We start from the raw sequence: 12,104 nt of genomic DNA on the forward strand, positions 1-12,104 counted from the left end.
GGCTAGGTGAAGAAGGCTCGGCACAACTCCGGGGAAATGGCGGGCGCATGATGGCTCCCAAGACACCTCGAAGTCGGAAATCCAAAACTCCCGACACAACGAACAAGCAGATTCTAGACGATTTGTCTCCCCCAAGTACGATGCGAAATGCCGTCTCTAGCGTTCGGTCTCAGTTCTGCCAAAACCTCCTCAAGTGTTTCGAAACCTCCGCAGAAACGCAAAGCCTTCTTCGACGAAGATGCAGCCGAGGACGTCGCGCCTGCGCCTGAATATGGAGCGAAGAAAAGCTCGAAATCTCTGCGACCCATAAAAGACTTGGACGACGACGGCGATGATGGAGAGCCGCCAAGGAAGTCGCCAAAGCTCTCGCAGTTCGGTCTGCAGCCTGCGAAGCCAAAATTCTCCGGAACTGCTCCCGGGATAGACAAATATGTCAATCTGTCGGCTCTGCGCAGTGCCAAATTGCATGACGAAGAAGCCTCAAAGATAGATGCGTCTGTCTACGACTACGACGCCGCCTACGATACGTTCCATGCGGAGAAAGAGAAGAAGTCGACTGAAGCGGGTGGGTCTTCGGGACCGAAATACATGGGCTCACTCCTGCAGAGCGCTGAGGTGCGGAAACGAGATCAACTTCGAGCGCGAGAGAAGCTCCTACAACGTGAAAGAGAAGCAGAAGGAGACGAATACGCTGACAAGGAGAAATTCGTGACCGGGGCGTACAAGAAGCAGCAGGAGGAAATCAGGCGGATGGAGGAAGAGGAGAAAAGGCGTGAAGAAGCCGAAGAAGAGCGGCGAAGGAAAGGCGGTGGCATGACTGCTTTCCACAAGCGCATGCTGGAGAAGGACGAAGAGAGGATGCGGATGATTAAAGAGGCCGAAGAGGAGGTCGCAAAGAGAAAGGAAGGTGGTGTGGAAGAGGAGACGCCCGTTGTGGAAGAGGAATCCGAAGCGAAGATGGCTGAGAAAATGAATAAGCAAGGAGCACGGATCATTGTGAACGATGAAGGCGAGGTGGTTGACAAACGACAGCTGCTATCCGCGGGCCTGAATGTGGCACCCAAGAAGCCCGGAAAAGAGCAGGCCGCCCCTGCGAGACTGGAATCTGCTCGCAAAGATGAATACTGGAAATCGTCCAAGGCGGTTGATGCGCGCCACGCTCAGCGCGAGAGACAATCGCGAATGATGGAGAGACAGATTGAGGAGATGATGGAGAAACAGAAGCAGGCTGAAGCGGAAGAGGAGAAACAACAGCAGGAGAAGATTAAGAGCAAGGTCAGCGAAGCCGATAAGATGAGTGCCAAAGAGAGGTTTCTGCAGCGGAAAAGGGAGAGGGAAGAGGAAGCGAGGAAGAAGAAAGAGGCTGGCGGTTGAAGCGAGTCGAGCGTCTGTTCTCAGCCATTTTTCTTGGTCCCTTTTGGGTCATGCCGGTTATGCTTACTGGATGAACATGCCACCGTCGACAGCGATGATCTTGTTGTGGACATAACCGGTCTTGACAATCCACAGGACCGTCTCTGCGATCTCTTCAGGTTTCCCAAGTCTCCCGATGGGGATCTCTGAGCCGTTCACGGTCAGCAAATTAGAGCTCGGACGAAACAGTGCACGGAGTGGCTCACTCGCAGATAACTCGGCGGACCCTCCAGGCAGCATCTTGGTCTCCTCGATCAGGGCTGGAGCGACGCCATTGATGGTTACGCCAGTCTTTGCATAGGCGCCTGCCAGCCAATGCACCAGGCCGTGCAGTGCCGACTTGGACGACCTATCACATGAGAAGTCAGACTGAGAGGGACGAAAAAAGTATCGAGAAGGTCACTCACGCATAATGCGGTCCCACCACACCACCCGTAAAGCCAGCCACACTGGAACAAAACACGACTCTGCCCCAGCCGGCCTCTACCATCTTGGGGATACACAACTGAGTGAGCAAAAACGCCGTGCCGCAATTCGCTCTCCACGTCTGTTCAAAGTCATCCACGGACACCTCGCTGATATCCTTCACGCGGGATTTCCCCATGGTCAACCCGGCGTTGTTGAACAGGATGGTTGGATGGCCCATCTCTCGCACGACGTTGGCGTGGAGAGCGCGGGTCTCGTCGTAGGAGGACAGATCGGCGCGGAAGGCCGAGGCGCGCACATTCATGGATTTGAGCTGGGCGACGAGCGATTCAGCCGTGTCGGAGGCGCTGTGGTAGTGGACGGCAACGGGGCAGTTGAGGCGGGCGAGGGCAAGGCACGTGGCTTTCCCTATTCCGCCTGTCGCCCCGGTCACCAGAGCGAGATGGGAGGAGAGATTGGTGGTCAAGGCCATTTTTTGTCGGTGGAATAGTTGGACGTTGCAGGAGATGATATAGTTAGGTAACTCTGTGGGAAGTGGAAGAAGACATCCACAGCGAGACCTCAACTCAACTCAGCTCAACTCAGCCTAGCTCTTACTTCCCGTCTCTAAACCGGGTATCCAGGACCAGAAGACCAAGCTGGCTTCTCTATCGGTTCAACTGCCGTACTTGATTCTCTCGTTCTTCCGTCGCCCTCTCGCTTTTCCAGCCCACTCTAGGATTTAGCCTTTGAATCTTCTTCTCTCCTCTTCGTTTTTCTCTCGAGTCCAGCAAATATGCAGATGGATCCAAATCACCGGCCTACCCAAAGCTGTAGATATAGTCACCCTATACGTACAGGGTACACGTGCACGGTGCGAGGCACTCCGCATATATTCCGGCGGGACATTAATCTGACTGGTGAAGTGGCACTTGGGCGTTGGTTTATCCCCGAGAACAATCTAAACGCCGAGTCCCACACAATCCCCCGCCACGATGGCAGTCCACACAAATTCAAGCAGCGCAACCAAAACACCAACCCACCCGAAGCTCTCTATGAACAGCTCAGTTCGCTGTCCTGTCGCTATCGCTGACGCTGAGTATTGTGCACTGACACCGGCGCGAGGGATAGCAACAAACACCCCTCCTCCGTCCATGAGATCTGTCCGGCGCTGTTTTCCTTCCTCTACATACACCCGTTAATCGATTGAGCTGCACACGCCCGCACCCACACGTGTATATACCTCCACACAGAGTCCTGAGAGCCGCGTCACCCGGGGACCGAGTCTGAGCTTCTGAGGGACACGAACAGGGCAGACGGGGCTAGAAGGAGAAAAGGAGGGAATACAAGTCAAGATCAGGGTATAGCGCACATTGTATACATCTATATATCTATATATGGTGAATCAGGCGAGACTGGCGAGGTCCAGCGTTGCCAATCATCCCAAAGAGCGGTCTCACTGGTGCCATTGACAAGTACTGCACGAGCCTTGCAAACTTAGGTGTACAACCTTGCACCAGCATTGGGGGCAAACAAAACCGCCGCCATCGCGCCCATTGACACGCTCCTCAATGTCAATATCAACCCACCGATCCTCCCCGTCATGTCCCTCAAGTCTAACGGCCGCCGTCCTCCAGCTGCACTACCTGGCTGAAGGTGCCGCCAACATCATCTACAGCGTCTCTGTTCTGTCCCCCTTTTCTCTCCAACACCACTCACACTGCTGCGTCATGCGTCTCCGCAAAGACCTGCCCTTCACGCAACCCGCCGTGCAAGCCATGTCCGACTTTCAGAACCGCATCGCACCGCTTTTCAACGAAAAGCACAAGGCCTTGTTGATGGAACAGGCGCTGTATATGCTCACGCCAGAAATGGTGAGCAAGTCCAATAACGAATTAAAAGAGATAGACAGTGTGGATTTATCTGCCCTCTCGTCAGAAGATGTCAAGGGGAAACACATCCGGCATCATCATAGACGCCATGTCTACCTCCCCTCGTACGAGAACGAGCAGTATGGGATTTTGATGCAAAACTTGCAGGGTCCTGGGGTTGATTGGTTGGTCGAGTTCAAGCCGAAATGGCTGGTGCAGAGCCCCAGTGCGCCTGCAGACGCGAGGAATTGCAGGACGTGCGCGCTGAATACAATGCGCAGAGAGGCCGGAGCTCATCAAGGAAGAGGTGACTCGGGATTCTGTCCTTTGAACCTGCTGGTACCTGATGGCGTGGTGTTGGAGCGAGCGCTGAAGAATATCTGGCCAATCAAGGATGGGATCAACCAATTTGTATCGGCGTTCAGAGAGAAGGTCCAACCTGCTTTGAGGCATTTACAGACTCTTCAAGAAGAACATGGGGCGGTGGGATTGGACGATTTTCTCCATCCCGACGGCAAGGACTTTGGCGTGGCCATGGCACTGAGGGATTGCAGCGTCTTTCTAGCTCTAAGGCGAAGAATCGACTCGGATGATGGGGGAGTCGAGATTATAGACGTCAAGCTCGCCGACTTGGATTTGAAGACGAGCGAGGCAGGAAAGGTCCAGAAATGGGCAGCCATGGAGCAGGAGCTGCTTACTGGTGGTTGGTACCAGAAGCTCGACGGGTCGAATTGTGCGTTGAGCCGTCCAATTCTGTCACAAGCATAATTACGTTCTGTCACCAATTGTGTTTGATGGGAAAGATGAGATCGGCCAGTCTCTGGATGTGGGGGTCCTCGATGGCTCTGATCTCGTCCTTGATCTGCTCGAGCAATTCCTCGGACAATCCGCCCCTGCGACGAGCGTAGACGTCGACGCCCGCGGGCGTAAACAGCGTCTTCTGGAAATACGTGACCACCCAACCGCCCTCCTCGTCGCCGTATCCCAGTATCTGCCAGTGGCTCGACGCGATTTTCAGGAGACCTTTGCCGCGCCAGCTGTATGCGCCTTTGGTGTGGGCGTCCGGGGTGTCGACGCCTTCGACACGCTTGTGCTTGTCCGAGGTCAGCGGCTGGTATTCGACCAGGTCATCGAGGCGCTCGCCGTCCTGCGGTATAGAGGTGTAGGTGATGGTCACATTGCGGTTGTGCTTCCACATGGGAAGCGTCGAGTGGGTGACGTGCCATGTCCCCTGCAGGAAGGCTACGTCGGGAGACTCAAAGTCGCAGGCACCAGGAGACGCGGTCGATGGTGGACGGAAATTGAGTTGTGGTGTTCCTGGGGCGGCGGGCATGATAGGGGATGGAGTGGTGGTGATGGTGCTGGGTGTGTGTATGCCGCAGACAAAATGGTTTGGAGAAGGAGATTGAAGTTGGAGTAGTAGTCACAACCGTTTGTTACAGAGGAGTGACCAGAGGAGTTGGGGCTGCCACCGACTGGTGGAGGCTGCCTGCTCCTTTAACTACGGGGAACTCTTAGCCCTTCGTACATCCCCTTGCAACAGATAAATGCTTGTAACCAGTATTGGGCACCCGTACCATGTGGGCTGATGTTCCTTGTGCTCGTCAAGTTCCTTCAACACGACTAATTGGGTAAACAGTCACACCACAATCTTCCTTGTTGATCTCTGACGCCGCGATATTTATCACCAGAGAGTGACAAGATGCCCAAAACAGAGCACCAAAAAAGCCACCGACGTCCTTGTTCCCTGCCTCTTTAACCAACAAGTCGATCAATTGCCGCTGGCCATGTCCAAAAACTCACCTCAAGGTCACACCGTACTGCAAAGTAATGCACTTGCCATCTCAACCACAGGGACTTGACACGATCCTGAAACAGTGCCCTTCAGTTACAGGAATCGGAAACGCCCTCTCTCTTCCATCTCGATGTACAGTACTTGTAACTCCGTACTTGGGACATGGCTAATCGGAATGGACGGGCGCATGACTCTCCTAGTCTCCCATTGACTCAATATGACTTTATCTGAATTATTTCTAACTAGACCCCTTATACGAACTGCAATTGTCTGCGTGGTGGCCAACGGGCAACCCCGGTAATTAATCAGTTGAAGCAACCCATTGAGAACGATCAGGCCCGGCTAAGCTAGTTAGCTAAGTTGAACTGTCCAAGTGACTGCCTCAGCCACACACACTTCCGACATGCAATGTGGTGAGACGATCCATCTCGAGGCCGTTTCGAAATTCCTGGGTACTAATGGTTGGGGATGGTTTCGTCAAACCAAACCTTCAGACAATAAGTCGAGTGACAAACACCTCCTACCACATCCGACTCTCCCTGGCCTCCTGGACATCATATATGTCCTATCGGTTCTCAGGGCGAGGGAGATAGACCATCTCAGGGTGACCTTGGGTAACCTATGTCTTTGTTGAAGGGACAGCCCCGTCCAAGTCTTGGGTGGGAGACCTCCAGAAGGACGCGTCATGCATTACCTTTGGACAGCTCAAATCGCATACACTCACATAGATCCAGCATCAAGACTCTAGCTCAACATCTTCAGGAGTCAAATCTCCTGTCAGCAAACTCATGCTCTGGACCAGTTTTCGGAAAAGGGAGAATGGTCGACACCAGTTTTTGTTCTCCACCAACAGTCACCCAGACCTGCCTTGTTCGTCTTCTGCCTGCCGAGCTGCAAAGGACATCAATGACTATGACAAGCTCTGTGAAATTAGAGACAGATTCACCAACAGGGAGGCAAGATTTTTTTTTTTCATCTCGGGTGTATCAATGATCGACCGTAGTCAACCTTTCCCCGCACGGCGTACAATACCCCGCATCGCGTATATTCAAAATGAACTTTTTGTTGACTGAGTTCCTGTCCTCACTTTGTGCTCACTCTGTAATGTCTTTTCGCCACCGCGTTCACGTCACCGATTGCGTCCATTGAACTCCCCGCGACGTCCACCACCGATCCAGCATCATGAATCCGAATTTCGTCGCGAACTGGCGCCGGCGCGATACTAACATGACGGCCAGAGACCCGCCCGGCGCGTCCAGCAGCTCCGACAGCGACCTAGTTCCATCCCCTAACCAAGCTACTGGTGAAGAGGAGACCGAAGAAACTACTGCACCCTTGGACGGGGATGGTGTGGCAGACCCTGTCGCCATAACGTCGGTCCTCGAAGCAATCACAGCCCAGAGCCGTACTCTACCGGTGGTGGCCCCGCTCTGGACCGAATATCGACTGACAGCATGCCATTTGGATCTGCTCAAGCAGCGCATCGAATTGTTTGGTGAGGGCGGGAAACTGCGGTATGCCTCAGGAAGAAAGGAGATGTCCGACTTGGACTGCAGCTAACTGTGAGCCAAGTTGTGGGTATTTCTCCCGTACCAAGACCTTTGTTCACGAAGTGCCCTCATCTGCGCATCAGACGTGCGCTAATAAGTTTCGCTGGAGTGTCTATGAGAAAGTGCTGCGTGTATGCCCTTCGCTAGAAGAACTGCCTTTTGTGAAAGAAGTCATCTTTGATCACTCGCCAGCCATCCAAGCAAGTGACAGCCAGAGCAAAGATTTCCACCAAGCAGATCTTTTTGTCAATCATATCCTCTCCATGGATTATGGTTTTTGTCTAGAGCTCGCGTATGCGCAGAAGCGCGACAGACTGTCCGATTTGGCCCAATTCTACATCCACCACAGTGAGACAGAGACACAGCTTGTCATCGGCATCGACTACGACCCCAAACATTCGAAGAAAGCCACTCTACTGACGTGGAGACGCGACGGCGACAAGCTTAAAGCCCATGTTCAGGTTAGTGTATCATCCCAGCTATTACTAAACAAGCCACTCACTATTAGCGCCTAGGATCTCCGAGACGATGACGGCAAAGTCATTCCCGGCGACCCACTACGGATCAACGTGTTGGACATCGCCCCACCACATTGCACCCCGCTCTCAATGCACAGCAAGGCTATTGAATTTTCCGTCAAAGAACTTGATGATATTCTGTATGTCCAGGATTACCACCACGGGAAGTTGTGGCAGTATGGAGGAGTGCCCGAACCGCAGTATGATTGACCAGACAGCGGTTCTGTGTCAGGCCAAGCTTGTCACACATGACAAGCATATCGATCTCCGAGCGGGGCGCAAGGCTAGACCAGCAAGAACTGGCTCTCCAACTTGAGTCCAAAGACATGGTACTCCAAATGATACCCCTGTGCAAATACAATCATGTTTCAGTGATCCAAGATACCCAACACCGGTCGAGATGAAGGACCCGGAGCTATGAGGCGTCATGAGGACATTGGAGCAGCTCATCCATGTACGGATATTGGACAGTCTCACGGAGAGACTTTTAGTGAGAACACTGGAAATTAAGAATTGGAGAAAGAGAATCAAAAAAAAAAAATAAATAAGTAAATAAATACACTGTCTTGACTTGCGCTGCGCGACAACGTGTGCTGAGATAACTTCATACGGAGGAGCACTTATGGCGGCGTAGCACTGGTCACTATGAGGTTACCCATCTCGTAGCTGGATACATAGCTGTGATTGGTTCGTCCAATCTGCCAAGACCCTTATTTTCTCCACCCGCCTCGTTTCGCTTATCGGAGCTACTCGTACGCGATCCGCTATGACGTCTATTTGTTTACATCCCTCCCCCCTCACGCCACTTACGGTGTCACCGCCTTCACGGCGAGTCGAATGAACTGAAAAATACCACTTGTAGGCAAATTAGCACACTAAAGTCCTGCACTATGAGAGCAGAGGTCCCTCACCTTCGTTGACAATGAGCATTCCGTTTTACCCTTGGAAATAGAGGCACTCTGTCGTCCATCTAGGCCCCGTTAGCTGCGTTCGACATCGCCACCACTTGGTCATTATCGGGGTCTCTACTTCGGCTACATTGGATGCGGCGCGTATGTTGGGGTCAGACCGTGTCATTTGTTTTTCAACTCGGCTTGGCCGTCGCCATCACTGTCGTCATAACCATGCTCCTCCTCCGCAACCTTGGAGAGTTGCGGGAATCCGGATACTTAGATGAGAAGGGCAAAGAGACAGGTATGGAGCGAAAGAGAGGGAAACCGAGCACGAAAATGAAATGAAAAGTTTGGGTTAGAGAATTTGAGCTATCCAGCCAGGCGCAAGGGCCGAGGGGTATCATCTATCTATACAGTAAAAGGTACCTGGTACCTGGCACAATGTGCTGTTATGTGCCGACTCGCTGCGACTACCGCTGCTGCTGCTGCTGCTGTGTCGTTCGCGTGGTGTGCTTTGTGTTTTTATTTCTCCAAAATGGCAGTGTTGATCATTTCACGCTGCCACTTGGCTATGGCCAAGTAGTGGCAGAGCCGGCTGGGAGAGAAATACCGGTCTCGAGACCGAGATATGTCCGAGTGTCGAGGAGCGGCTTCACGTCTGCTAGGATCATACGTTCGGGGCAAAACTCACGCAGGCTGAGATCCAGGCCCTTGCATTCTGCGGTGCGTTGTGGCGCCTCACAGCCGGAGAATAGGGGGTCTCAGGGATTGATGGAATGAATAAGGCATTTGTGTAACCAAGAGCCTGAGGGCTGATGCATGAGGCATAATAGATCTCTTGTATTGTTTGAATACAGAAGTCATCCTACCAAATACCGCGCAACTTGGGAAATATACAAATATCTTTCGCTCATTGTCCATGCGATGGCCAGCGATATCACAACCATGAAACAGCTCAGTGATTACTGACTTAACAGAAGTTACCAGCGCGCCCATGCCCCTTGTGCCTCGAGAATTCCGCCTCGGACGAAGAACGAAGACGGCCATAAGCCAGTGTATCCGTGGGCGTGTTAAATCTCGCCACAGGACGCAAACCGGGACACCATGAGAGCGGTCGCCTTGTCCGGACGATCCGAATGCTGCTGACCTCCTTCACCGACCAGCTCCCGTGCGCAAAACTCTGTGTGGTTATACCCGCCGACAATGCTGTCGAGGGGAGCCTGGCGCAGAAGAGCCCGGTGCATCTTCTGCCACGTGAACACGCAGTGGTACGCAAGCTGCTCGCTCGAAACATAAAGGGCGTCGAACTCGCCAAGCTCGACCTCGCGCTGAGAAACGGCCTGCGTTCGGTTCTCGTCCAAAAACCACCCCCAGGCCCGGAGAGAGCTGAACTCCGCGGCCAGCTCGCGATCATAACATGCTGGGGCCATCCAGCCGAAACTCACAATGTCGAACGCGCAGCCCTGCGACAGCGCCTCGCCGCGCGTCGAGCCGCAATCTTGCCGTGACGACGACAGCGAGACATTCGTCCTTGCGCTCTCGGCGATGATAAAGCGCAGGCCGAGACTGACGGAGACCAAGACGACCACGATGACGACAACCATTGACACAATCTTGGCCCGTTCTGACTGCCAGGCTTTCTCTATGCCCTTACACGAGCTCAGGTCGCTTTCTTCTCCTCCTTCTTCCTCTTCCGCTCCTGCCGCTGTTGTCACTGTCGGCAGCAAATCATACCTGAGCCCTCTGCTCATGTTGCCGAGGACCATTTCGATGTCCATTCCACGGCGCAGGGCTAGTCGGCGTTCGGTGAGGTCTCCGATTTTCTCTCGTCGGGCGTCTGTTCTTGGGAGATGAAAATGCGAAGCGCTATAACTCGATCTTCCCTTGTCTTCTGCGCACCCGCCTTGAATGTCTTCTAGCGTTTGGAAGGGGGCACAGTGAGCTACATCCAAAGGATAACGCTGTTTCGGCCCATTATACACAAACTCCGTGAAGTGCTAGGCAGCGCATGTATCATGTATCACTACCGCCACCACCACCGGGTGCCAGTGCCCCTTCAGTCGTGCAGCGGACGATCCGCTCCCCGCCCGCCGCTGAAGAGGCTCACAGGGCTTAGGCCGTCCCATCTCATGACAGTATGACCCGAGTGGGTTATGCTCTTGGGACCCGGAACCAGGCCAAATCAAGTCCCATTGTTCTCCTCCTGTGAGAGACGCGCCCAATCTGGAATGCCTGACTGTCTGCCGATGTCCCTTTCATTGTCGAGAAAAAGTTCGCAAGCGAGGCATGCCCTATGACGATAGATAGAGGACCATGTATGGGTCGTGAGCGATTAGAATAACATTGACGATCTCTCCTGCGCATTTTACTGTGGTAATGTGCAGCGTACAGTGCGGGATGTTGTCAGTCGCTTGCTTCCTTGCTGGCCCGTCAGCTTACCTTATCTTATACATACCCACCCATATCCGTACCCACAGCATACCCGTAGCATACCCGTGCCCGCGAGATCCTCTGGCCTTGGCTGGGCCCAGCCTTGGTGGCCGCTTAGACCTTGACGCGAGGCTGCGCCAAAGAAAAAGACACACCCTCTCAAGAACAACCAGCCACAAGTACGTCAAGAAGCCCTTGGAGTTTGTTTCGCCACCATGCGATCGAATCTCTGGCGAAGATGGTGTTTTCTTTTCAGAAGTTGACGGGACACGCGTGCCGGGAGGCTAGCCTTCCGGGCCCTGTCTGGTTGGTTTGACAATATCAATCCGGCGGTGCTGTAATTGGAGCCGGAGCTGGGAGTGATAGGTGAGAAGAACCGCGGCGAGGGGAATGAGATAATAAAAAAACAAAGACAAAGTCTGAGCCTCGTCCCCAGGACAGATCGGCCGTCCAACCACTCCTTGAGAACTGGAATCAGCGCGGTGGGTGCGGCATGGGACGTGAAGGAAGAAAGTGTAATGAGAGAGTCTGTATGGCAATGAGTGGTAGGATGCAGAACATGGAGAAATAACTATGTTTTCAACTTATATATGTGCCTGCGCCTACGGACATAATAAGGACGGACAAACTGTTATCATCTACACAGCTTGTTGTCCCGGACAGTGTCAGAGATCCTTCGTGGAGAAATCATTGATCGGACGTCGACTCAATTGAGTGGTTGAATCCGTTCACTCGTGAAGATCTATCAATGAAGCATGAGTTGAATAGATCAATGGATCTCATAAGGAAGACATGGCCATGAGATTTGAAACATCTCATCCAGCAAACGACTGCGGTCCTCGCGGACTCGGGCTGTCCGGGGCGGCTCCTCTCGATGTATATTGTATGTGAATTGCAGAGGGATATCACCTGTGCGGCAGCGTGAGCATTGTCGAATGGGTTTGAGGGCAACAGACACCGCAGCGCAATGCTCGAGATGTTCTATCTTATTTAGATTGTAGGTTTCGTGGCAGGATGCTCCATATGCCTGAGTCTTGACCGAGTGGAAAGTGGCTTGCCTGCGAAGGATTGTCTAAGAACCACTGCCCTAATTGAGGAGCGTGTGAGGGCGATGCGTCGAGAGTTTCGACAACAGCAAAGTGATGCGGTCTGTCTCCCGTGGAGTAGTTTAGAGCGAAGGAATGTTAGACAGTTGGGTGATCTTTTCTGGTGTGCTGAAGAGAAAAGCA

At 53.1% G+C, this 12,104-nt stretch overlaps 6 protein-coding genes across 6 annotated transcripts; 3 read left to right on the forward strand and 3 right to left on the reverse strand.

Annotated features, from left to right (window-relative positions):
- Window positions 1–147: 147 nt before the first annotated feature.
- On the forward strand, window positions 148–1,374 carry Z519_05824 (uncharacterized protein; the record flags this gene model as incomplete). The annotated part of the gene is made up of 1 exon (XM_016763564.1): window positions 148–1,374. The coding sequence occupies one exon, from the start codon at window positions 148–150 to the stop codon at window positions 1,372–1,374; it is 1,227 nt and encodes a 408-aa protein (XP_016619888.1).
- A 63-nt stretch (window positions 1,375–1,437) lies between these two features.
- On the reverse strand, window positions 1,438–2,311 carry Z519_05825 (uncharacterized protein; the record flags this gene model as incomplete). Its single annotated transcript, XM_016763565.1, has 3 exons — window positions 1,438–1,559; window positions 1,620–1,762; window positions 1,821–2,311. The coding sequence occupies 3 exons, from the start codon at window positions 2,309–2,311 to the stop codon at window positions 1,438–1,440; spliced, it is 756 nt and encodes a 251-aa protein (XP_016619889.1).
- Window positions 2,312–3,548: 1,237 nt separating this feature from the next.
- Z519_05826 (uncharacterized protein) lies at window positions 3,549–4,457 on the forward strand (the record flags this gene model as incomplete). Its single annotated transcript, XM_016763566.1, has 1 exon — window positions 3,549–4,457. One exon carries the CDS (start codon window positions 3,549–3,551, stop codon window positions 4,455–4,457), a length of 909 nt encoding a protein of 302 aa, XP_016619890.1.
- A 10-nt stretch (window positions 4,458–4,467) lies between these two features.
- Window positions 4,468–5,022, reverse strand: Z519_05827 (uncharacterized protein; the record flags this gene model as incomplete). Its single annotated transcript, XM_016763567.1, has 1 exon — window positions 4,468–5,022. One exon carries the CDS (start codon window positions 5,020–5,022, stop codon window positions 4,468–4,470), a length of 555 nt encoding a protein of 184 aa, XP_016619891.1.
- A 1,644-nt stretch (window positions 5,023–6,666) lies between these two features.
- Z519_05828 (uncharacterized protein) lies at window positions 6,667–7,762 on the forward strand (the record flags this gene model as incomplete). Its single annotated transcript, XM_016763568.1, has 3 exons — window positions 6,667–6,998; window positions 7,057–7,495; window positions 7,550–7,762. 3 exons carry the CDS (start codon window positions 6,667–6,669, stop codon window positions 7,760–7,762), a joined length of 984 nt encoding a protein of 327 aa, XP_016619892.1.
- A 1,753-nt stretch (window positions 7,763–9,515) lies between these two features.
- Window positions 9,516–10,196, reverse strand: Z519_05829 (uncharacterized protein; the record flags this gene model as incomplete). The annotated part of the gene is made up of 1 exon (XM_016763569.1): window positions 9,516–10,196. The coding sequence occupies one exon, from the start codon at window positions 10,194–10,196 to the stop codon at window positions 9,516–9,518; it is 681 nt and encodes a 226-aa protein (XP_016619893.1).
- Between the last annotated feature and the right edge of the window lie 1,908 nt (window positions 10,197–12,104).

This window comes from Cladophialophora bantiana (assembly GCF_000835475.1).
Source record: "Cladophialophora bantiana CBS 173.52 unplaced genomic scaffold supercont1.8, whole genome shotgun sequence".
Classification (NCBI taxonomy): domain Eukaryota; kingdom Fungi; phylum Ascomycota; class Eurotiomycetes; order Chaetothyriales; family Herpotrichiellaceae; genus Cladophialophora; species Cladophialophora bantiana.